The 21564-nt window shown below is 44.8% G+C and overlaps 3 protein-coding genes across 7 annotated transcripts; 2 read left to right on the top strand and 1 right to left on the bottom strand.

The window, feature by feature from the left end:
- Window positions 1-3785: 3785 nt before the first annotated feature.
- Window positions 3786-15784, bottom strand: SERTAD4 (SERTA domain containing 4). Of its 3 annotated transcripts, none has more exons than XM_043923039.1 (4): window positions 15763-15784; window positions 9749-9940; window positions 8446-8561; window positions 3786-6307 (listed from the first exon to the last, which is right to left on the bottom strand). In XM_043923039.1, exons 2-4 carry the CDS (start codon window positions 9921-9923, stop codon window positions 5540-5542), a joined length of 1059 nt encoding a protein of 352 aa, XP_043778974.1. In that variant the 5' UTR covers window positions 9924-9940; window positions 15763-15784; the 3' UTR covers window positions 3786-5539. The 3 variants fall into 3 exon arrangements, with proteins under 3 accessions (XP_043778974.1, XP_043778972.1, XP_043778973.1); XM_043923037.1 differs by lacking the exon at window positions 15763-15784 and adding an exon at window positions 15005-15142; XM_043923038.1 differs by lacking the exon at window positions 15763-15784 and adding an exon at window positions 10415-14007.
- On the top strand, window positions 10507-16515 carry LOC122707479 (basic proline-rich protein-like). The gene is made up of 4 exons (XM_043922937.1): window positions 10507-10857; window positions 13692-13844; window positions 13977-14363; window positions 15273-16515. The coding sequence occupies exons 1-4, from the start codon at window positions 10507-10509 to the stop codon at window positions 15729-15731; spliced, it is 1350 nt and encodes a 449-aa protein (XP_043778872.1). The 3' UTR covers window positions 15732-16515.
- On the top strand, window positions 14442-16515 carry LOC122707522 (translation initiation factor IF-2-like). 3 transcript variants are annotated; one of them, XM_043923043.1, is made up of 3 exons: window positions 14442-15354; window positions 15829-15953; window positions 16317-16515. In XM_043923043.1, the coding sequence occupies exon 1, from the start codon at window positions 14754-14756 to the stop codon at window positions 15270-15272; it is 519 nt and encodes a 172-aa protein (XP_043778978.1). In that variant the 5' UTR covers window positions 14442-14753; the 3' UTR covers window positions 15273-15354; window positions 15829-15953; window positions 16317-16515. The 3 variants fall into 3 exon arrangements, with proteins under 3 accessions (XP_043778978.1, XP_043778975.1, XP_043778976.1); XM_043923040.1 differs by having other exon boundaries at window positions 15745-16515; XM_043923041.1 differs by lacking the exon at window positions 15829-15953.
- Window positions 16516-21564: the final 5049 nt, after the last annotated feature.

Below are 21564 nucleotides of genomic sequence, written 5' to 3' on the forward strand. Positions count from 1 at the left end.
GAACAGGAGAGATGAGCCAATGCCTATACCTACTCACAAAGACAGTTTGGTGGGTTGTTTGAAAAACACAGCATCTACAGACTTGAAGAACAACAGTGAGAACCCCTCCCAGCTCCCTGAAAGGACAGACAAGCCATTTCTCTCTTCTTGGAAAAAAAACATTAAAGAAATCCTTTAGTCCCTGAAATGGTTTTTCCTGTCTTTATAAAGAGGTTTGCCCCCCCCCCCCCACAAATTGCCTTCTTTCCTTTTTAATCTTTAGACTGCTCCTTAAAGAAAGTGAATACGCTCAGCGCATGCAGAGGGCTGCACTCCTCAGACTTCGTCCCCTCCACCCCATCGGAGATCAACTCCCCAACCTGTGGCTGAAATCTCTTGCCTTGCTGCCTGTCATTCTCCATCTTTTCCTTATTGTGCAGACAGGGGTGGTATGAGTTTTGAGGATGGTATAGATGCCAGGGCACCGGTGCCAGGTGTATTTCAGAGATCTGCACACTTCTAGATGGCCAGAATACAAGGGCTATGTCACATCTGAACTGAACTGAGCTTAGCACATTGCAGTTGCCTCAGAAGACATCTGCAGAGAAGCACCTGTCTAGAAATATCTAGATCTTTCTAGCACGTGTCTAGAAATATCCAGGCTGGGTTCGGGTGTGAGCAGACCAATCAGACAGTGTCGTGGAGGACCACACCTGATGCCTGGACTCAGCTGCTCCCATGAAGTGACCTGGATGGTGGCGATGTCTGTTGAAAGCCATCCCCCCTCCCCAAGGTTCTGCTATTTACCCACTGTCTTGGGATCTCAGCAGGAAGCAAGGTCGCAACCTGCATCTCTGCAAGTTCTTTTCTGTGTGTGTTCTCCCCCCAAGATATGGCATTTTATAAGGTTTCATAACTTCAAATCAAGGCAATAGTTGCCTCGAAAGGCGTTGAGAAATATGGGAAATTTCATGAGAAATGACTAATTTCATCTCCGTACATTCCATCAGTTTCACTGCGGTCAAAAGCAGGTGTTTCCAGGCTGTGAATAAGTGGTTTGCATTTTAAAAATTAACAAATTGGACCAACACCAAGGGAAAAAAAAATAGCCATAGACAGCCCACCAGAGAATTGTTTACCAAAGCAGAAGAATCTCACGGTGATGGTTTGCAAACACCACCAGACTAGCTTGTGTAAATTCCCTTCGTTTAGTCATTGCTCTTCAGCCTGTCACAGATAGTGAAGGGAAATGCAGAAACAGGAAATTACAGACTATTTTAAACAGCATGTTTTATTAAACTCACTTGCTGATGCACTTTATGGCAGGATGCGAGATTCAAGTGTTCATAACTTACATCTTTGCAAGTGCTTTTCCTAAGTGAATTCTCCCAGCTAAAATATGGCAAGTACGCAGGGCTGGAAACAATCTCTAAACTAGTAACTGTTTCACCTCGGGTTATGTAGCTACATCACATAAAATGGAGACGTTTTAGCCAAGGGAAGATACTATACCTTGCTTATTCGCTATACTATAACTCTAAGAAAGCACCAGAGGCATCGTGTAGTTCATTTAAAAGATCCTTAATGCATTTATTTTAAACCACAGAATCAAAACACAACAATCTTAAAATGAATTCCTAGAAAACATATATTGTCTCTTTTATTATTTAAATATTGATTTCATTCTTATCTTCACGGGACATTTCTGCATCTAGTTTAAACCATCGTTATTAATGCCATGCCAAATCCTCGTTTTTGAAAAGGCCTAGTAAAACTGGCAGCAATGTGATTTCACTACAAATACAATGACTACAAATTTCAGGGGCTGTCATAAAAATGGATTTGAACAACTAATTATTTTCAGAAACGTTTTCTGCTCATAGTTTGTTTGAGGGATATAAAAGCTTAGCTGCACTGCAAACGTCCTCATATCCCTGTCTGATATTTACTGTGAGTTTGACACCTCTTAACACCCATGTTTTCTGCAAGTTGTTCTTGGCTCCCCATAAACAGAGTAAGTACTCAAGGAAAGCTGTAATACACGTTCACGATTGGCGGGGCGGGTAGCCATGCTTGGATGAAGTTGTCTATGAGCTCTAAAAGCAAAGACCTTCCATTCACTTGCTTCAGCATCTATGTAACAAAGTAGAAGTTAAGAAGTTCAACATCTCCATTGTCTTCAAAGATCAGGCCAAAGATGCTTGACCCTAATTATTGATTGCTGTCAGCTAGTCATTTATTTTCACCTGGTTTAAGTTTTTCCTATTTTCCCCCCAGGTTCCTGTCCTTACAATCTTATCCCTAGGACCCCTTCAAGGTGAACTATAGAATAATAGGATTTTAAGAATCGAAGCATAGGATGATGATACCTTTGCCCTTTTAAAGGGCCTTTGCCAGGCTCTCATCTACAAATCACCCAGTTGAAGAGAGGAAGGACCAGAGGAGGAGGTTAATGATTTGGTTAAAGACATGCACCTAGGTGCCTAGGGGAGTAGCAATTAAAGGCATACTTGGGGAGCTGGGCCGTTTTCTTGAGTGAAGATTTCCCCTCGTTTAAATTTTAAAAGTCTGGATTCTGGCCCTATGAGATTTTCCTTAAAGCAAAGAAAGCAGAGTAATAAGAAAAGGTGTTATTTCCAGGTAGAGAGACAGCAGTGTGGTGTGGAGGGCGGTCTTAGCTTTTCCCATCTCTGAGGATATAACTAGAGAACCCAATTCATAGGCTTAACTTACAATGAAGGGGAGCCTTGTCCACTCAGGAAAATCTAACTTAATATCTCTTGAGTAGATATTACACAGGAGGCCATAATGCTTTTGTAACAACAGTAGGAACATTTTTGATATTTGGATGGATGTTTAGGGATTATTTTTTCTTTAAAGAAAATGTATTCCTTTAAGTATGCTGGAACTGTCCTACAGTCAAAAACTTGATTACGAACTATGATGTATTTTAATGCTGCTGGATTCCAAGGCAGGCCTCATCCTTCAGAGAAGTACTAGTGGGTTCTCTGGAAAATCACCAACTCCATCATGTCACAGCTTTGGACACCATTATCTGGTAACCCTGCAGGGGCAGGGGGGAGGGTGTGGGGAGGTTAAAAACAAAAGTCCTTTCTTTCATATTCAAATTTCTGTGATGTAGCATGCTCATAATAAGAATGCTACTTTTGGCAAATTACTTTCCAACTAGCTTGCCCACTCCCTTTAAAAAGATATTTTTGGCAGCACCAGGTGGCACGCAGGGTCTTAGTTCCCCCACCGGGGACTGAACCCTCAGCCCTGCAATGGAAGCACAGAGTCTTAACCACTGGACCACCAGGGAAGCTCCAAGCTCACCTCTTTTATCAAATGAAATATTAGCCTCTAAGAATAATAAAAGTACAGAATTAAATGGAATGCCTCCACAGCTGCTTTAACTTTATATATGACAACTGTCGATTGACAATCTGACAATTCAAAAGGAATCAGTTAGGATTCAGTATTTATGACTTCATATTATGCTATTTTTTTCAGAAACTTTACAAAAGCCAAAAAACCTTCAGACCCTTTAAGACAAAACCTTATCCATCACCAACCACATTATTTATTAACACTATGCTCTTAAATCAACAGAAATCTAAACCTACAAACTAGGACCATTCTACAACACCTGTTGGATGGGCCTCTCAAAAAAGCACTCTCTAACTCTGAAAACGCCTGTGGGGCCACTGTCCGTGACAATTTCTAGCCACTTTGAATTTGTTTTTTAAAGAATGAGCAACGGAAAAGAGAAACAGCCAACAGTCATTAAAATACGAAAATCTGAATGAATTTTGATCATTTTAATAAATATATATCCAGAAAACCTCACTTTATTACAACACATTCATATACAAGCATCTATCATCTAAGTTTTCAACATCAAATGTTTATCAAATATTGAAAATAAAGGACAAAACATCACTAGACTATTCAGCCATAACACAAGAACGGGTTTTAAAAATTGGTCCTTGTGGACATTGTCCAAATGACGATCCTACTCATACACTGTATGAATGAGACCTATATTTAATATTAATAGCAATAATAAAAAAAAGCTTTATCTTGGAGAAACTGGGAGGACTTACTTATTTCCTCCATTTGGAATTTGGTTCCTGTGAAGTATTGTGTAAGGAGGCCCAAGTCAGTCAGTAACCTTGGAAATGGGAATAGAGTTTAGCAGGAGGAATTGGCTGGCGTGGAAGGAAGGATGGTCAGAGGGGCCCCTCTGAACACTCTTGCCAATGTACACATGAAAAAAAACGACTGAGAAAAATGTTGGCCAAATACATAGGAGCTTTTGCCGACTGAGTCCCATTTCTCCAAAATAACTTTCCCCAAACGAAAATCTTTACATTCTTTAAGATAAAACCTTATTGATCACCACATCATGTATTAACATTGTGCTTCGTAATCAACAGCAAAAGTCATATATAAAAAACCACATGCTTTTATAATCTAAACGAGTGAAATGATGCAAAACAGATTAAAGTATGATGCATGCTACTGGTTCATGAACTTCATTGGACAAGAAAACAAAACAACCCAAAACCCAGAAAACCCAAACCCCAGCAACAGACCGTTGCCATAGAAAAGCTTGAGCAGCTAGTGCTGGTCCCTAACAGCTCTCTCTATTGTTTCCTCCATCCCTTTCTAAAAATGCCAAATCCAAAAGCAATTGGGCATCAAAAAATAAAGGAAGAATAGAGATGTTGAATCAAAAGTTGAACGCAATAGTTCGACGTTAAAGATTTCCAAACAATATTGATCCACCCTGTTTGTAATTTTTTTTTTCCTGTTTGTTAAATCCCTGCTGTACTCTGATTTATCCTTAATTTTCACATTGGCAAAAATTAAGATAAAGTAAGGCACCAAAAATCGCCCTGTATAACACCTTTCTAAAAGCCTCGTCACCCATCACAGGCAAGCCAGGGACTGGCAGGAACCACCCTCTACTTGTATCGTTGATTGTTGCCCCTAGTCAGCTGTTTCATTACCTCCTATCCTATTTCATCTGTCACACAAGACGGTTGAATCCAAATATTTAACAGTACCAGGAAGCCATTTCTCCTAGCCCCCTGTCCTCAGTCTTTTATTCAGAAAAAAAATACTGTATCATAGAGACGCAGCAGACCTCCTTTGCTGGTTATATCGATTTGCTTACCAAATAACTACCTAATTAACTGGCAAACAGGTGGAAGGTTCATCGCTAGTGACAGGCTCCTTGCAGGTCGTGGAAATAGCACAAGGGCATGCTGTCCCCCAGTCTAATCTGCTGATCTTCTCGGTAAGAAAACTAAGATATACGTTGAAGTGTTAAGTCAACTGTCGTCTTGGTAACGTCACCACATTTATGAGTAGCTCGCCGATGCCTACAATACAGATGTTTTATGCAATCTGCTCTCCAGGCATTTAAACGACATGGCATGTTCATGGCATAATTGTATCAGTTGTACAAAACTATAAAATCCATTCAAAATAAAATTTATGAGAGCTAACTGATCATGCTGTGCATGCTTCAAAGTTTGCGTGAGAAGATGGCTCATATTTTACTTCCTTTGCTGCAGCACAGCTTGTTACTTGGTGAAGGCTCCTTTTTCCTCAAGGACTTTTTCCAAGACTCACTTACACTGCTTTTTTCATTATATCCAGTCTCAAAATAATCATAAAATTGGCCTTTGCCCTCAAAAGCAAGGTCATTGCCCACAGGTCCATGGCTCAGGGGGCCACCATCCCTGTTGGTGTCATCATTTACTTTCTCATCATTTAATTTGGCCTTTTCCTGAACACCAAGTGACCGGACGTTAGTAACAAAGATTTCACTGGCGGGTATCTGGCTATCACCCTTGTAAACAGGTGCGCTGCCTATATCAAAATCCACCTGGTGGGAACAGCTCGGTAAAGGCAGAGGGGGAGAGGAAGAGGAAGACGCGGAGGGGGAGGAAGAGGAGGCAGAGGTGGAGGCACTTCCGACATTAGCGTTGACCGAGAGGGGTAAATTTAGGTAGTGACCACCACATTCCTGGTACAAGCAGCAGGCATGAAACTTTTCACACTCCTCTTTGGCCATCCGAGGTCGTTTCCGGTAAGGACAGTCTTGAGCCATAAACCACTCCTGGGCAGAGGTGCCATTGAAAGAGCAGGCAGGAAAGCACCAGTTATTCTGCATGATAATTTCTCCATGGATCCTTTTCATCAGATTGTTTATAAGGACAGATCTTCGGAGGTACACTTCAGGATCATCGATAAACTTTAGCTTTTCTAAGGACATATAAAGGATGTGGGCTCGCTCCTCAAAGATTGAGATGGTCTAAAAATCAAAAAGGGAAGAGAAAGCTTAGGAAGTGGCCTTTATCAAAATATCATCCCAGCACATTTCTCTCCTGGCAGTTTCTGGGCCTGGGGATGCTGTGGTCTGGTTTCCCTCGGGTTCATTTAGAGATGCTCTCCTGGGGGCTGCTAACATCTCCCCTTCCCAGCAGACTGGCTGGTGGTGTTGAGCACTGGGGAATCCAGCCACAATGCAGACCTCAGCAGGGACAGGTCAGGATGTCCGCTCTTTTATGGTGCAGTGAGGGGGATGGCGAAATGCATAAAACTAACCTATGCGGTTAGAAGTGAGGAGGGGGGTTCTTTGGAGAGCTGAGAAAGGGTGACTAGAGAAGGACAGGGGCACGCTCTAAGTTGCTGGTTACGTTGTTTCTTTATCTGGATGCCAGTTACATGGCTATTTCACACTTTGTGAAATTCATCAAGCTGGACCCTTATGACACTTGGGCCTTAATGTGCATGCTAAGTCGCTTCAGTCCTGTCTGACTCTGTGCGTCCCTATGGATTCTTTGCAACCCTCTGGACCACAGCCCTCCAGACTCCTCTGTCCATGGGATTCTCCGGGCAAGAATACTGGAGTGAGTTGCCATGCCTTCCTCCAGGGGATCTTCCTGACCCAGGGATTGAACCTGTGTCTCTTATGTCTCCTGCATGGGCAAGCGGGTTCTTTACCAGTAGCGCCACCTGGGAAACTCTGGGCCTTTATGTGTGTGTATACAAATATACATGCACACACACATACTCATCTATTCTATGTCAATAAATGCTTTTTAGAAGATGCCAAGTTGCAGGTGGTCATAAGTGTATTTCAAGCCCTGGGTGAGACATCAAGGAGCATGAGCTCATGCTGCCTGGGCTGTTTTTCTGGGTTTCATTCTTGCAATTATCTTTGCCTGATAGAGGGACAAAAATAAAGAGGCTCAAACCCTAAAGGGAGCTGCTGGTTGCAGGGCCAAAGTAGGCTTTTTCTGGAATTGGGCAGGAGAAGAGGTGCAGAGAGGAAATCAGAGGACTCACTCCCAGGCTGTGCGATGCCATGACTGTGTGATGGTTGGCACAGACGGGCAGCAGTCTGGAAAACTGCTACAGCCACAACTCAGAAACCAAAATGGACATCAAGTGCTTCTGTCCTGGGGCCCAGCTCTTCCAGGTCATTAAAAAAAAAAAAAAGCTAACCTCAGGAGCTGTGAATTAAACCAGCCCAAGCTGACCAAAGGCAGGAATTAGACATACACGGAAAAGCCCAGCACCTGCCAATGCATGCTGATGTCCCTTATGAGCAGGGTCAGAGAAACATCTAAAGGCTGGGGGCGGGGGGGCGGGGACGGAGGAGATGGAGTGAGAAGAGAGGAAGATGAATTAGAAAAAAAATTAAACATCCTCTCTGCACTGCAAACACCTAAAGGCCTGGGTTATCCTCTCCTTGATTAAGTTAGCAGATAGTTTTTTGAAAGAAGGTAACCATAGGGAAAGGAACTGGTATTTCAAAAGCTTAGACAGCCAGTTTTACACTTCTGGGTGCTTTCCCGATCCTGTCATTTCCTTCTTACTCACACACAAAAAAGTTAGCTTTGGTTTTTCTCTTGGGAATGAATTATATATTTTCACAAACAAAACATATGTCATGAATGCACCATGAAGGACACTTCTACTTTCATGCACACATTCAAAGGCTAGGGAGTCCACCTCTGAGAGGTCAGGAAAAACCCTGGGTGACTACCCCCGTGTGGGCACACAGGTGGCATTGGCCCCAGGAGCCTGAGCTCAGAGACGGGGAGCAGGTCTGGAAAGAACAAGTGCATGTGAAAGCACTGGTCACCACAAACCCTTAACGCAATTTGAGAAAAATGAAATCATTAGTAAAAAAAAAAAAGGCATTCCTTGGATTATATAATTCTGTTATTTCTGGACAGAGGAGTTCTTGCTGGCTCTCTCTTCAAATACTTGTGAAAAATAACACAGGACCCCAAAAAGTGACAACGATTAATATGGCCCTGCTGAGAAGCGGCTCATTTTCATTGCTTGGGTGGAACAGTTTAATTTCTGGAAATGGATCAAGCAACTGTTACTAAGTATCTTAAACTCTTAATAAAAATAATGACTATTAAAAAAACATACTTTATGGCTACAGCTGCTGAGTGGTGGGTGAAAATCCTCTTCTTCCACATACTTCCTCTTAAAGTATGTGATCTTGGATGTTGTTATAGGATTTGAAATTCCCCTGTAATGTGATCCTGTGGTAATAAATCAGATATGACAAATGACATGCAGCTTGCCAGAGGTTCTCCAAACAAAATGCTTTTCTTTCCTTGCCTTCTAGAAGATAACTTGGCTACGTATTTGTCTGTACATGTGGTGATTAAAAATAAACATTAGTCTTAATAGTTGCTATCATGAGGAATCCTGTGACCCAGGCCAGGCAAGGATTTCTAGACAATTATAGAGGAAAATGACATATTTTAGCATTTACAAAATATTCAGAATCGTAATTCTATGCACAGGCAAACAGCAAAATTCAAAAAGGGAAGTAATGTAATAACTGAAGTAATATTAGTATTTATTCAAATTATTTACTTAAATTCATGATAACACCATTTTTCAAACGAATGTATCTTTAACTGTAAGCACTAATAACTGAGCAACTTTTAAAAATTACTGGCTCTCAGTAAGTAAACAAATGACTATCTACACACTGGAGTTATAATATTCCTTCTTTCAAAATATGAAATTCAAATTTTTTTCATTTAAAATTAAACTTCAGGGTAACAAAAGTTCTCTTTGCTCTCAAAAATCCAACATATCAACCATGAATAAAAATAAGGTCTAATTTTCAAAGACCAAGCTTTTACTCCTTTTTAGCAAATCAGACATCACCAAGCACTTGTTTTCATTTCAGGTTTTTGGCTTTTTTTCCAATCTAGTAGCACACAAAAATCCAAAGGAACTCACCTTAGAGCATAGGAATAATGAATCAGGGAGAACATATTTTTTTCTGGGCTTACAAATTTTTTTACCTATAATACCAAAGCCAATTGTGTGCTTAATAAAAAGAAGAGCCACATAGCTGCTGGCCCAAAGGGCACATTCCTTTATGTCTCATGGGATAAAGATTTCATTGTCAAGCCCACCCAGGGCTTGTGTAGCACTGAGACCCATACAGTTCTAGAGGGTAGAAAATCGAAACTCAGACTGAAGAGTTTCAAGATCTGCTTTGGGTCTCTTAAAAATACAAATGCCTGACTTTTACCTGAAGCAGCAGCACAGGGAAACTCAGGTCTGCATGCGATTAACATCACTTCTGGTCCTTTCCTTGGGGCCTTCGAGTTCCCGGAGCACTCTCAGCTCAGAAGGGCACCCCAGACACCACCCTCATCTACCAGTCTGGCCACAGAGGGCAGCAGAGAAAGGTCAAAGGCCGTACCTGCCAGTGGGGGACCGGCTCCCCGGTCTCCCTGCAGGGGAGCCTGGGCTGGCCCCGGGGGGCTCAGGCCTCCGTAGCTGTCAGCCTCCCATAGTGTCTGGTACCCAGCAATTTCAGCAGCTCCTTCCGAGACAATGGGCTCGCAGAATCTATTCATGGACAGAACCAGAGTCATCTCTGACAGCCTCAGATCTGAAAAAAGAAAAAAAAAAAGAAAAGAGCCCTAATCAAGAGCAAGCCAGGGCATGGCCTTGGCATCTCCCTTCCTTTGCTTTGGGAAACTTTTACTTCTTGCTCCTCCTCTTTGCCCTGAAACATTTTATTATTTTTTTCAAAGAAAAATCTCAGTAAACTCTCTTGCAGCTATTAGCTCAGCCTCTGTGTTCAGCAATCTGCATTTCATGGGCGGATCTTTAAAACCCCATTTCTTATTGTTCTCAGATTCCCCTCAGCCCTCTTCCAGACAGCTGCTTTGCCTTCTAAACACATTTTCCTCCTGACCTTCCCGCAGAAAATGTACCGCTAAGAGGCAAGGCCAAAACCCTTGCCGCTTCCTTTCTATTAATAAGGCAAAATCAATTTTCTAGTCAAGTCCCCCGAGAGTCTCCTTTGATGAAATCCACTAATCAATCAAAAGAAAAGGCTGGGGGAGGCAGGAATCTTCACCGGAATTCCATCTGACGCTCTCAGATTTGGTCTGTTCCACGTGCCCGTGGCCCCCTCTTCCTCAGTTTCCGCAGGGCCAGTTCCCCTACAACATGTTGGGGCTCCCTCCACTTTCTTCTCCCAAAGCGAAGCAGATAGAGACACACTTGGTAGTTGTTTCCACCAGCCCTGATCGGCCTGAACTGGATCTGCCTCCAGTCAAAACACTGAGAGATGAAGACAGAAAATTGGCTCCAGTTTCCAGCCGTGAGTTGCAGTCCCACAGGAGCCAAGCACAACATCCACGGAGCAGGCGGAATATTAAACAGGAGCCAGGGCTCCGGGGCCAGAGGCAGCCGACAACTCTGCACAGCGAAGCTCCACGCAAGGCAGAAACTTTCCAGGAGGCAGGACACCACTGCCCTCCGGTGCACTTCACGCCCCTCCCCGGGGCCTGCGGGGAGGCTGGGAGGCCTCTCTGCTCTTAAGGTGGGCCCTGGGCTGCTCTGCACCTGGGGTGCTAGGGCTGTTCCCCTGGGGGTTCAGTGTCTGTACCTGGTCCGAAGTAGGGCTTGAGGTGGGGTCCAGAGTGAGTGCAAGGGGGAAGCAGCCCAAACACTCGGGGCCAGAGATTGGGGTGACAGCCAAGCAGCCTCAGTGCCTTATTAACCTCCCGATTCCTTTGAGACCCAAACATCCACTATCTCACTTTGCCGTTTAAAGAACTGTCACAAAGAGTGATGTCAAGGTCTGCTCTCTTGAAGACTGATTTGTTTGAAAGACACTAAGGGTCTACTTCTTGCTTTCTTCTCCAAATTATAGTTTGTAATGTTTGGGGGGTAAGGGTAATCTACTATTGTCTTGTAGGAGACTATTATTACCTACATGTTAAAACAAGGGTCCACTTCCAGGTAAAGGAGGAAGGGCATCAGGGGAAGGGGAAATAGCTTAAGTGGAAATGTCCTGGCTATCCGAGAAGCTCTTGGAAGCAGTGACTCCATCCATCACCCAGGTTTCTCTCTGAGACCCGAAATTCTTTCCCAACCTCACTGAAGGAAGCCCGGCCTTCTGACATACAGGGGAGATGTCCAGGTCAGGGTCGACGATGAGGACCCAGCTGATCTGGGCTGCTAAACCACCTTTGTTGTTGTTCAGTCGCCCAGTCAGTTCCGACTTTTTGCGACCCATGGACTGCAGCGAGCCAGGCCTCCCTGTCTGATCCACCTAACCCTTTTCTTTTAAAAGTGGCAGCAAGGACTTGTTGGAAAACCTTATTTCAAGAAAAAAAAAAAAGTTCTGTAAAAAGAAATGGTCAGACATGCCATTTATTCTGTTCTTTGAGTCATCAATCAAGAAATTTAGACCACACTGATTTCACAAACTAAGCCATTCTATCACGCAATAGAACGGATGCTCAAACTCAGCATCCAAACAAGGTATCAAGCCTCATGATGATCTGTTCCCTGGAAGACTCTCATGAAATGGTCCAATTTGTTACCCTATTCTAAGAGACAATTGTTATCAGGAAGTGCTTCTGCCAGGAGCAGAAGAATGATAGAGCTTTTTCTGAGTCCATAACCATGTCTCATTGACTGCAACTGCTATTTTCTCACTCGAAATTTACACTCACTTTTGTGTTGGATTCTGGAAATAAGATCCACGTTTTTTGCCTATGTGGAAATTTTATTACATATAAACTAAAGCAGGTTGACAAATCCATACCCGGTAAGACAAGAGAAACATTTGCAGGCCCCTAGCAGCAATTACCTGTTTAATAGGACATTATATGGGCCCTGCGCCGTTTTATGTTAGTAGGGGTTTGTTTATATTTTAATGACTTATCCTCGTATAGTTTTTTGGTTAAGGATTTCAGTGTTTCTTTTTGTTAGTATTGTTTCCGGCACATGAAATTCTATTCTTATGCATTTGAGCTTGAATCATGGCATAATAGTTTTTATCTTGGCTGTTTCTTCCTTTTATACTATCTAGTTTCAGTAAGTTTTTTTTTTTTGAATGGGAAACTTTTACACACAAAATCCTCAATTGGAGAGGCTGAATTCCACAAGTACTTTATATGTCTGAATAAAATATAAATAAGTTGGAATTATTTGGGAGCAGGGAGGAGATTTTGCAGTTGAGTCTTCCTAGTCTATTTAGAACTCACTGGGATGTTAGCAGATTAAGGAGGCAAGTTCAATGTTCATGAAGAATTGGAGAATGGGGCACTAAGCCATGATATTGCATGATCGTTTTATTTGTATTTTGTGTACACATCCGAACTGTCATTTTTTCCCTCAGTACAATGAGATTTACACTGTAATTCTGCTACTGAGTTCAGAAGTTTAAATTCACAAATTTATGAGCTGTGAATACTAGATACAGTCAGAGAGATGCACATTTATGATAATTTTGTTTTTCTAACATCAGAGGTGAGTGGATGCAAAAGAAAGGTATTAAAGTATGTTTTGTCTATAAGAGGGTTTAAAAAACAAAAACTAGAAAGCCCTTAATCTTTTCTCCTCAGGCTCCTCATGTCTGTTTTGTCAGCCAAGGGAAGGTAGCAGAATGACACCTCAAGCATTCCCCAAAGGCTGAGGGCTAAAGTGTCAAGTTTTGCCAGCAAATGTTCACAGTAAAGTTACCAGGCGGTTTTACACACTATGGTTCTTCCAGATGAGTTGGGCTGCTTCTCTCCTTGGAGCCATTATGATGCTAATAGTAGTGGCTGGCACAGAGAACAGGGTAGCTGCAGATTCAGTGATGCCTGCCATCCAACAGGGGATCTCAGTCATTCTTTGCCCACCCCATCCCTCTCATCCATCATTGGAAAACATTTTATTAAGAGCATCAGAGCAGTTCAGAGGTCTAACTCCAATACTGAAAAGCACGGAAATAAAGAGCTGGTATTTTCAATATATCTTTGAAGTTGTCAGTCTTAGATATCCTGCCCAGGTGGAATCAAGCCCTTGATCTGACATTGTCCCTAACAAGCTATCAACAGCTTGGCTTGGTGGTGGCAGGGTCTGGGTGAGTGGAATAAAATCTTTCAACCCTTCCATATAGGCAGATGTCGCTTTTCTACCAGTCCCTGCAGTACACCTGTCTGCCCTGGGAGATACATTTCTCAGCTGCAGCTCTGAAAGGCCAAGAGATTTAGGTCGGATCCTGGGGTTGGGAAACGGGGGTGCCAAACCAGAAGGGGATGAGGGTGGGGGTCCAAGCCCTGCCCGGGGCGTCAGGTCTCCCCATCCCACGCCCAAGACTGGGGGTCTGAGGTTTGGAGACCCACCCCCTGCAGGCGGGCAGCAGCCGACGTCCGAGTTCCCACAGTGACACACCCCGGGGGTCGGGGGCCCTAGCCCAAGCCCCTCAGGGGGAAAAGCCGGCAGAGCTCCGCCAGCCGTTGGCCGCGGGAGAAAGTAAACACCACCCCAAGTGTCTGGGAACAAAGGCAAGTTGTCTTTCCACGGTGTTGGAGCCGTGCGCCTCTCCTGAAGAATAAGAGCTATGATTACTCTTTCTTTTCTTCTTTTTTTTTTTTTTTTTAAACCAAGTTTCCTTCTAAGGGAAATAAACACCAAAGGTAGGATTCCAAGGAAATGACTCACGGCGGTTGGCAGGGCTCTGGCGAGGCTGGCCCCGGCCCGCGCTCCAGCCCGCAGCAGATGCCTGCCCGGCCCTCCCTTCCCTCGCCGGCCAAACCCGCCCGGAGCCCCGGGGCTGCGGGAGCGCCCTCCGCCTCCGCGGGGCCCGAGCGGCCAGGAGTCGGCCGGCGCCTCCCGCCCGGCCCGCACCACCTTCTGCCCGCGCGGCCGCCTCTCCTCCCCCCTCCACCCGCCCCCCGCCGCCTCTGCGGTCCCGGCCGGGCACACTCCGGAAAGTTGCTAGGGCCGCGGAGGCGGGAGGGGAGGAAGGGAGGAGAGAGGCGGAGGCGTGGACCAGGCGGGCAGCAACCGGGCCCGCCAGGGAGGTGAGCTGAGGACAGAGGAGCCGCCGCCGCCGCCGCCCGCAGCGCGGCCCGGCTGCCGGGGAGGGTGCGGGGGCGGAGGTGGCGGGGCGAGGGGGGGGGGACAGAAGGTGTCAGCTCTTGCAGCTCTTCCTTTTTCTTGCAAACGCGCGCTCTTGACATCCACCGTCCTTCCCTCCCCACCTGCCAACCGCCGCGGCGTTATCCAGACCTTGGGGGTGGGGGGGTGGGGCGGCATGCCTCCTACTGACTCTGCACTCGGGGACAGGCGACTAAGCGGCTGCTGAGGACCCCGGGGTGTCACCGGAGCCGCGGTCCCCACCGGCCCCTAGAGTCGGCTCGGTGAGCGCGCGGGCGGCGGCCGCTCCCGCCCGGGTACAGGCTCCGCAGCACATGCCAGCCCAGCGGAGAAAAGCCCGCGCCGCCTCCGCGCGCAGCGGCTCCCCGGCTTCTCCTCTCCTTCCACCCCTCTACCCCCGCCACTGGCCGCCCGGGTCCCGCTCCGGCCGGTGCGCGCCCACTCGGCGAGGGGCGCGGGGGAGCCGGTCCGCGACTGCAGACGCCCGAGGGCACCGGCCGTCGCCCTCCAACCCGGCCCGGCCTCTCCGCCCCCGGCCGCCGCCCGCGCCCAGCCCGGCTCTTACCGCGGGGTCAGCCGGGAGGCGGCGGCGGCCGCGGCGCTCGAGCTGCTGCTGGCCCGCTCCGGGCTCGGCGCCAGCCCGGCCGCCGGTGCACACTCCGCGCGCTCGGGCCTCGGCCCGGCCCGGCCCGGTCCGGGGAGGCGCGGGTGCTGGTGCTGGTGGCGGCCGCGGGTGCGCGGCGGGCGAGGGTCCCGGCAGGTCCCGCCGCCGCGACTGGGGCGCCGCGCCGCCGTCGCCGCAGACGGTTATGGTAATGAGCGGCTCTGTCTAGCGAGGAGCGTGTGAAACCCGTCAATCCTGTTTGCCATTTCCCCGTGGATTTCCGAGGAGAGGTTCTGCACGATGCCCCCAGGGTGAGCGAGGCAACATGACAAGCGCGCCCGCTCGCCTCCCTCCTTCCCTCCTGCCCTCCCTCCCGCCGCCGCCGCCGCCGCTCCTTCGGCAGCACACGGGGCGCCCTCCCCTCGCCCCCACCCCAGCCCGCCCCCTGCCTCCTTCCCTCCTTCCCGCCCTCCCATCCCTCCTCTCCCCTCCCCTCCCGGTGCCCGGGGACACGAGGGCCCAGCTCCAGCCCGCAGCCCCGACCCCACGCGCTCCCGGGCTCCGGCCCCTTCGCCCTGGGGGGGCTCGGCTGCAGCCGAAGAATATATTCACCCTGCAACCTTCTGAGATGTCTTCTCTCTTTTTAAAAAATTTGGTTTACTTTTGTTGTTGTTGTGTATGCGTGTGATTAAAAAAAAAAGATGCTGCGCCTTTCCCACCCTTTGCAGAAGACTTTCTTCTCCTTTGCCACAGCAAACGGAGATGAGAAACAGCTGTGTTTGCAGGGCCGGAGCAGTTCTTCTCCCCTCGCCGTCCGCCCCCGCCCGTTCCCCGCCGGAGCTGTGTGTGTGTAGTGGATCAAAAAAGCAACCTTGGTCCGACTGCAACTGGAATTGGCAACTCTTTCTGGGTGGGGGAGCCTTCAGGGAAAACCTCCAGGAAAAAAAAGAAAAAAGTAATAAAGGAGGCTGTCCTTGGTCAAGAGAATGTAATATAAGCCCCGGAATCACATTATTTTGCAAATAGTAATTTTCCTCTATATTGGGCTCCACTGGAGTTTGTTTTTTTTTTAAAACATTAATTCATAACTTCTGTCTAGGGACCCCTCCATAGTCGAGATGGGTCATTTCAGGTGCAATGAACGCAGAGGCTTGGAAGGCAGAGACCTAATAAAATGGGGGGAAGGAACCTGCGCAAAAGTGTTACAAAGACTATAATGTTTGTTTACTGCTACTATGCCAGATGTGCTAAATATAACACTTCTTTAAAACAGTGATCCTCCGACTGTGAAAAACCAAACCTCTTGCTGCCTGGCTCCCTAGGAATCAAGAAGAGGCACAGACTGAAAATCAGGGAGGAAAGGAACAAGATCAAGGATGAGGATTAGCATCTGCAAATTGAACCCTATCTAATTTGCATGTTTATTTCTTAGAATTGTAATTAAATTTGTGTAATAAATGTTTTCCATTTCATTCCTATGCTTAAAATTTGGGTGACTGACATGCAGTTAAATGAATTTTTTTTTTCTTAAAGCAAATGTAGTTTATTCAATAAAGCAGCAAACAAATATTAAACATAATTAGAACTAATCTGCTTTGAAGGTATTTTTGTTGAACTTTGTACATTAAAGACTCTCAGAGGTTTTAAGGGTATTAGGAAGCTGAGAGAAGGCAATTATGCTGAAAACAGACTAACTCAACAGACTTCCAGGAGCACTATTTCATTTTTTTCCAAAAGATGTTTCAGAGTTGCAAGCCTAAAACTGGGAATTGGGCACCCATCTTGGCTTTATCCTGAACCAGATTAAATTGCATTGGGTGATGCATGTATAGGCCATTATGATGATGATTTAAGAATTGTAAACATTCTATGGGTTAGAATGTAATTTTCATTTCAGTGAGGATAGAGGGTAAGGAAAGACACAAGGGCATTTAAAGCAGTCCAAGTACTTGAAAATCTAAATCAGTGTCTAACTCAAAGAACTAAATGTGAGGGCTTGGAGGCATGGCTTATTATTGTTTTTATCTCCCTATATTAAAGTTTTATAGCATTTAAAGGACTATGGGGAAATCCCCACATACCCTTGGTTGTGTCAAAATGCATACAACCAAAAGGAGCAAATTAAGCATAAAATTGAGAAATAACACGAGACCTAAGAATCAGCATGGGTTGCTCTGGCATCTTTGGAGCCTTGGCTCTGAGAAATGAGTCTTCTGGGAAACTGGCATTGCCCTTGAGTGGGGAGGACTCTTGGCTTTAATGTTATAAAAAATGACATCATAACAGAAGTATGAAATCATTTCACTTCACAGTACCCTTGTGGTTCTGAGTATGAACTTGAACCTGTCTTGTTCAGATATGTTAGGTTAGCATGTTTTACTGAAAGCTTTTCCTGGTCTCCTTTTAATCTCAAGCTTAATGTTAGTCGAGATTTGGTGCTCAACTGTTGACAACATGAACTAATGTCTACAAGTAGAGGAGGCAGTCAAATGTCTGTGGAACGAGAAACATCATTTAAAAATTTAAAGTGAGTAAGTGGTGGCTATAGCACAAGGAGAAGACTCGCTATAAATCAATAATGAAATATTTGGAATGAGTGAATGTAACTTATGAGTTGAAATATTCAACCTGAGAGCTATGATGTCATCATCCTTGGATGGGTGTGTGTGTGTATGAAGTTCCAAGACAGAAGTTTGATTATGAAACTTAAAATATCTTGAGCTGCAAATTCACTGAAGACAGTGATTGTTTTTTCTCAGTGAACAAAGAGAGTGCCAGACTTAAAACTGCTGAAATTCATTTCTCAAAAGCTTGTCATTTGAAAGGGGAATTTCTCAAGTAAAATTTGACATATTCAGATTACCATGGACACAGTGCCCACTTGGCTTATAAGAAGTATGAACTACTGGCATTTTTTAAGTGCAATCTTTTTTTTTAATTTTAACAACAAAAAGAGGTATCTAATATTAAGTCTCTCCAGTTCCTCTTCTCTTAGTCTCAAACCCTTTCTAATTAGGCTTTCTTATCCCATTGCTCCATTGAAACTATCGCTGTCAATGACATCAGTGACGTCCACATTGCTAAATCCAAAGGGCTTTTCTTGGTTCTCATCTTTTTTGACCTGTAAACAGCATTTGAACAAGTTGATCACTCTGTCTTCCTTGAAGACTTTATTCTGTTTCCAGGACAGCGTACCCACCTGGTTTCCCTCCCACTTTACTGGTTCTTCCTTCTCAGTCTGTTTTGCTAATTCTCCGTGACCTCTGAAAGCCCAGTCATTGAACCTTGTCTCTTCTTGAAACTGCTCTTGTGTGGAAAACCCTCAGTCTCAAGGTTTCAAATACTGTCTATATTCTAATGACTCAGAAGTTTAGATCTCTAGTGGAGATCTTTCTCTTGATCTCCAGACTCCACTTAGATGTTTAAAGACATCAGAAGATTTACAGATCCAAAACAAAATCCCTAATTGTCTCCGTTCCCCCAATTATACCTTCCTTAATAATCTCCACTCCAGTTAATAAACCATACTATACTGTGGAGTCATCCTTGACATTGTTTTCCTTTACACCGTATATCTGATATACCCCCAAATCCTTAAGGCTCTAGCTTTAATGTTTTTCTAAAGGTTTCCCAGGTAGCGCAGTGGTAAAGACTCTGCCTGCCAATGCAGGAGACAAGAGATGTTGAGTTGGGATCTTCCTGTGTTGGGAAGATCCTTTGGAGTAGGAAATGGCAACCCACTCCAGTATTTTTGCCTGGAAATTTTCATGCACAGAGAAGCCTGGCGGGCCACAGTCTATGGGTGGTAAAAGAGTCAGACCTGACTGAGCGACTGAACACACACATACAGACTCTGATGACTTCTCATTATCTCTGCTGCCACCATCCTGGGCCAAGCCACCATCATCAGTCTTGCCTGGGATATTCTAATAGCTTCCTTCCTGGTCTCCCTGCTTCAGTCTTTTGTCATTTCTATATTCAATCCCACCCCAATAGCCGATGATGTCAGTGTTTGCTCAGACTCTTCCTAAATGCTTTCCATTTCACTCAGTGTAAAAACCACATCTTCACAGTGGCCTACACAGGCTGAAAGTCTCCCTTCACTTCCTTGACCCCACTCTCTCCAGCCACTTTGGCTTTAGGATGTCAGGCCTGTGCTTACCTCAGGACATTTGCACTGGCTATCCCCTCTGTCTGGAATACTCCTTCCCCAGATAGATGCATGGATCTGTGCTCTTCCTTTCCCAGGTCTTTGCTCAAATATCACCTTAACAAAGCCTGACCACTCTGCTCAAAATTCTAACACTTCGTCTCCATATCTTGTTTTATTTTCATCCAGAGAATTTATCGCCTTCTAATAAGCTCTGTATTTTATGTATGTATTCTATTTGTCACTATCTCTTCTCACTAAAAAGGTCCTTGAGGGCAGGGCATTTTGTCTGTTTCATTCACCTGTCTCCAGCACCTGGCACAATGCTTGGCGTACTGAAAGCACTCCAGAAGTATTGACTGATTAATTGAGCAGTTGACTGACAGTTTCACATGTGTCCAGAGACCCAAACGAGGCTAAAACAGAGCTACTTTAGAGTATGTAGCATGTGAAATAGGCGGTTCATTTTATCACCAACTCATTTGCCTATTCTAGAATTCTCTGATCCAGGGCTCTTGTCTGCATTCGAGGACTTGAAGACACTCCCAAGATCCCCCAAGCACCCACAGTGTTTCCTGCTGCCATCTTCATTGAAAATTCCCAGAACCATGTTTTCATCCAAGTGGGTCCAGTGCTCTGGACCGGCCCGCCTTTCCCCCCAGTGCAGATTTCCCCCCATTGCTGAGATGTTTGTCCTAAGCTTTAGTCTTCAGGTTACAAACTGTGTGTAAAGGTGTTCTCCAGGACCCTGTACAGTCACTTGTTGGCATTGCCGCCCTTTCAGAAGCCAGGAACTCTACTGTCTTTCTTATCTTTCATCCAAACTTGCTCAGAAACTTTTAATAATTATGTGCATTTTATGTGTGAGCATTGGTCTAGGCACTGCAGGTGAGGTAGAGATGAAAAAGACACTTCCCAGACCTAGGGAGTTGTCAACATAGTGAATAGCATAAGGCAGGCATAAAATAATGATATTGTTTAGTAATTCACGGCATAGAAGATCAGTGGTGGGGACCTTCCGATGGACTTATTGAAGCAAGTAAAATTTGAAGTTGATCTTGAAGGATAGGCCCTTAATGAGTGGAAATGGAAAATGGATGAAGGTATTTCAAGTGGAGGAAGCCATTTGAGGCACATAGGTTGGAAAGCAAAAGCCATGTTCAGACAACAGAAAATTCCAATTTTATTGGAGGGGTAAAAAAAAAATCATGTGAAAGTAGAAGGTAGATGAGGTCATAGGATAATAAACATTGAAAACCAAGATGAGTTTGATTTTAATTTAATAAGCAATGGGGAACAATAAAAGGTTTTGAATTGGAGAATGACATAGTAAAAGGCCAGCTTTAGAAAGAGTAGCGTGCAGTGCAGAGTGGTGTTTCAGCAGCCCAGGTGAGGGGAAGTGGGGGTCTGTGTTACAGTGGTGGTCCCTGATAGAGGAAGAGGGAGACAGATAGGAGATGTTGCAGTGTTGGAATCTTTAGGATATTATCATTCACTGGTTGTAGGGAAGGGAAGAGTGAAAGATAATGGAGGTTTCCACTAGAGTTACCATGTGGTTCAGTGAACCCACAGCAAGTGAGAAGAGGAAAGTTTGAAAGGAATAGAGTGTTGTGTTTGCTTCTATTGAGTATAAAATGTTTGTGAAACAGACAGAGATATCTGACAGACAGACATCTGAATATTCTGGGGTGGCTGAGGATAGAATTGGAGAGGAAATTATAAAAATTTAGGACGATTTCAATAACTGTGGAGGTTGAAGTCTTAGGACTTGATGAAGTAATTGAAGACATTACAGAGAATTTAAGACTAAAAAGCTTGAGTCAACATTTTGAAGAATCTGATAAATGCATTTATTCAGAGGTGAAAATAATGGCTTGGCCTAATGTGTGACCTCTCAGGGATATTTGTATTTAATGGTGTACTAAGTCCCCTTTGGAGTAAATTTAAAGAAGAAATTTGGGATAAGGGTGGTGGATGTGGGATAGCAGCCAGTCTTTTCTGCTGTTCCAATATCCCAATACGGAAGTGGTTACATGCTGTGTTTTCTCATGTGACTGAATCTACTGGTTTGCCATCACAGGTGGAAAGGGATTTGATATTTCATCAAAGAATCCTGAGAAAATCCCTGAAAAAAAGTAAATTGTTGATAATGAGCTTGGAGTGTTATCTCTCTCAGGGATATTTGTCCTGTAATAGGAATCTCCTAAATACCCACACAAATTTTAGTCAAAGTAATTAATAATTAATGACATGATTTCAGATATAATACAAGCCAATAAGTATTATTTCTGAGTGGAAATCATACAACATATATGATCCTTTGTTCAGGGTACTCTTTATGGGCACCTATAATAGTGAAGAGGTAGGAATG

The sequence above is a fragment of the Cervus elaphus genome, chromosome 14, assembly GCF_910594005.1.
Source record: "Cervus elaphus chromosome 14, mCerEla1.1, whole genome shotgun sequence".
Lineage (NCBI taxonomy): Eukaryota > Metazoa > Chordata > Mammalia > Artiodactyla > Cervidae > Cervus > Cervus elaphus.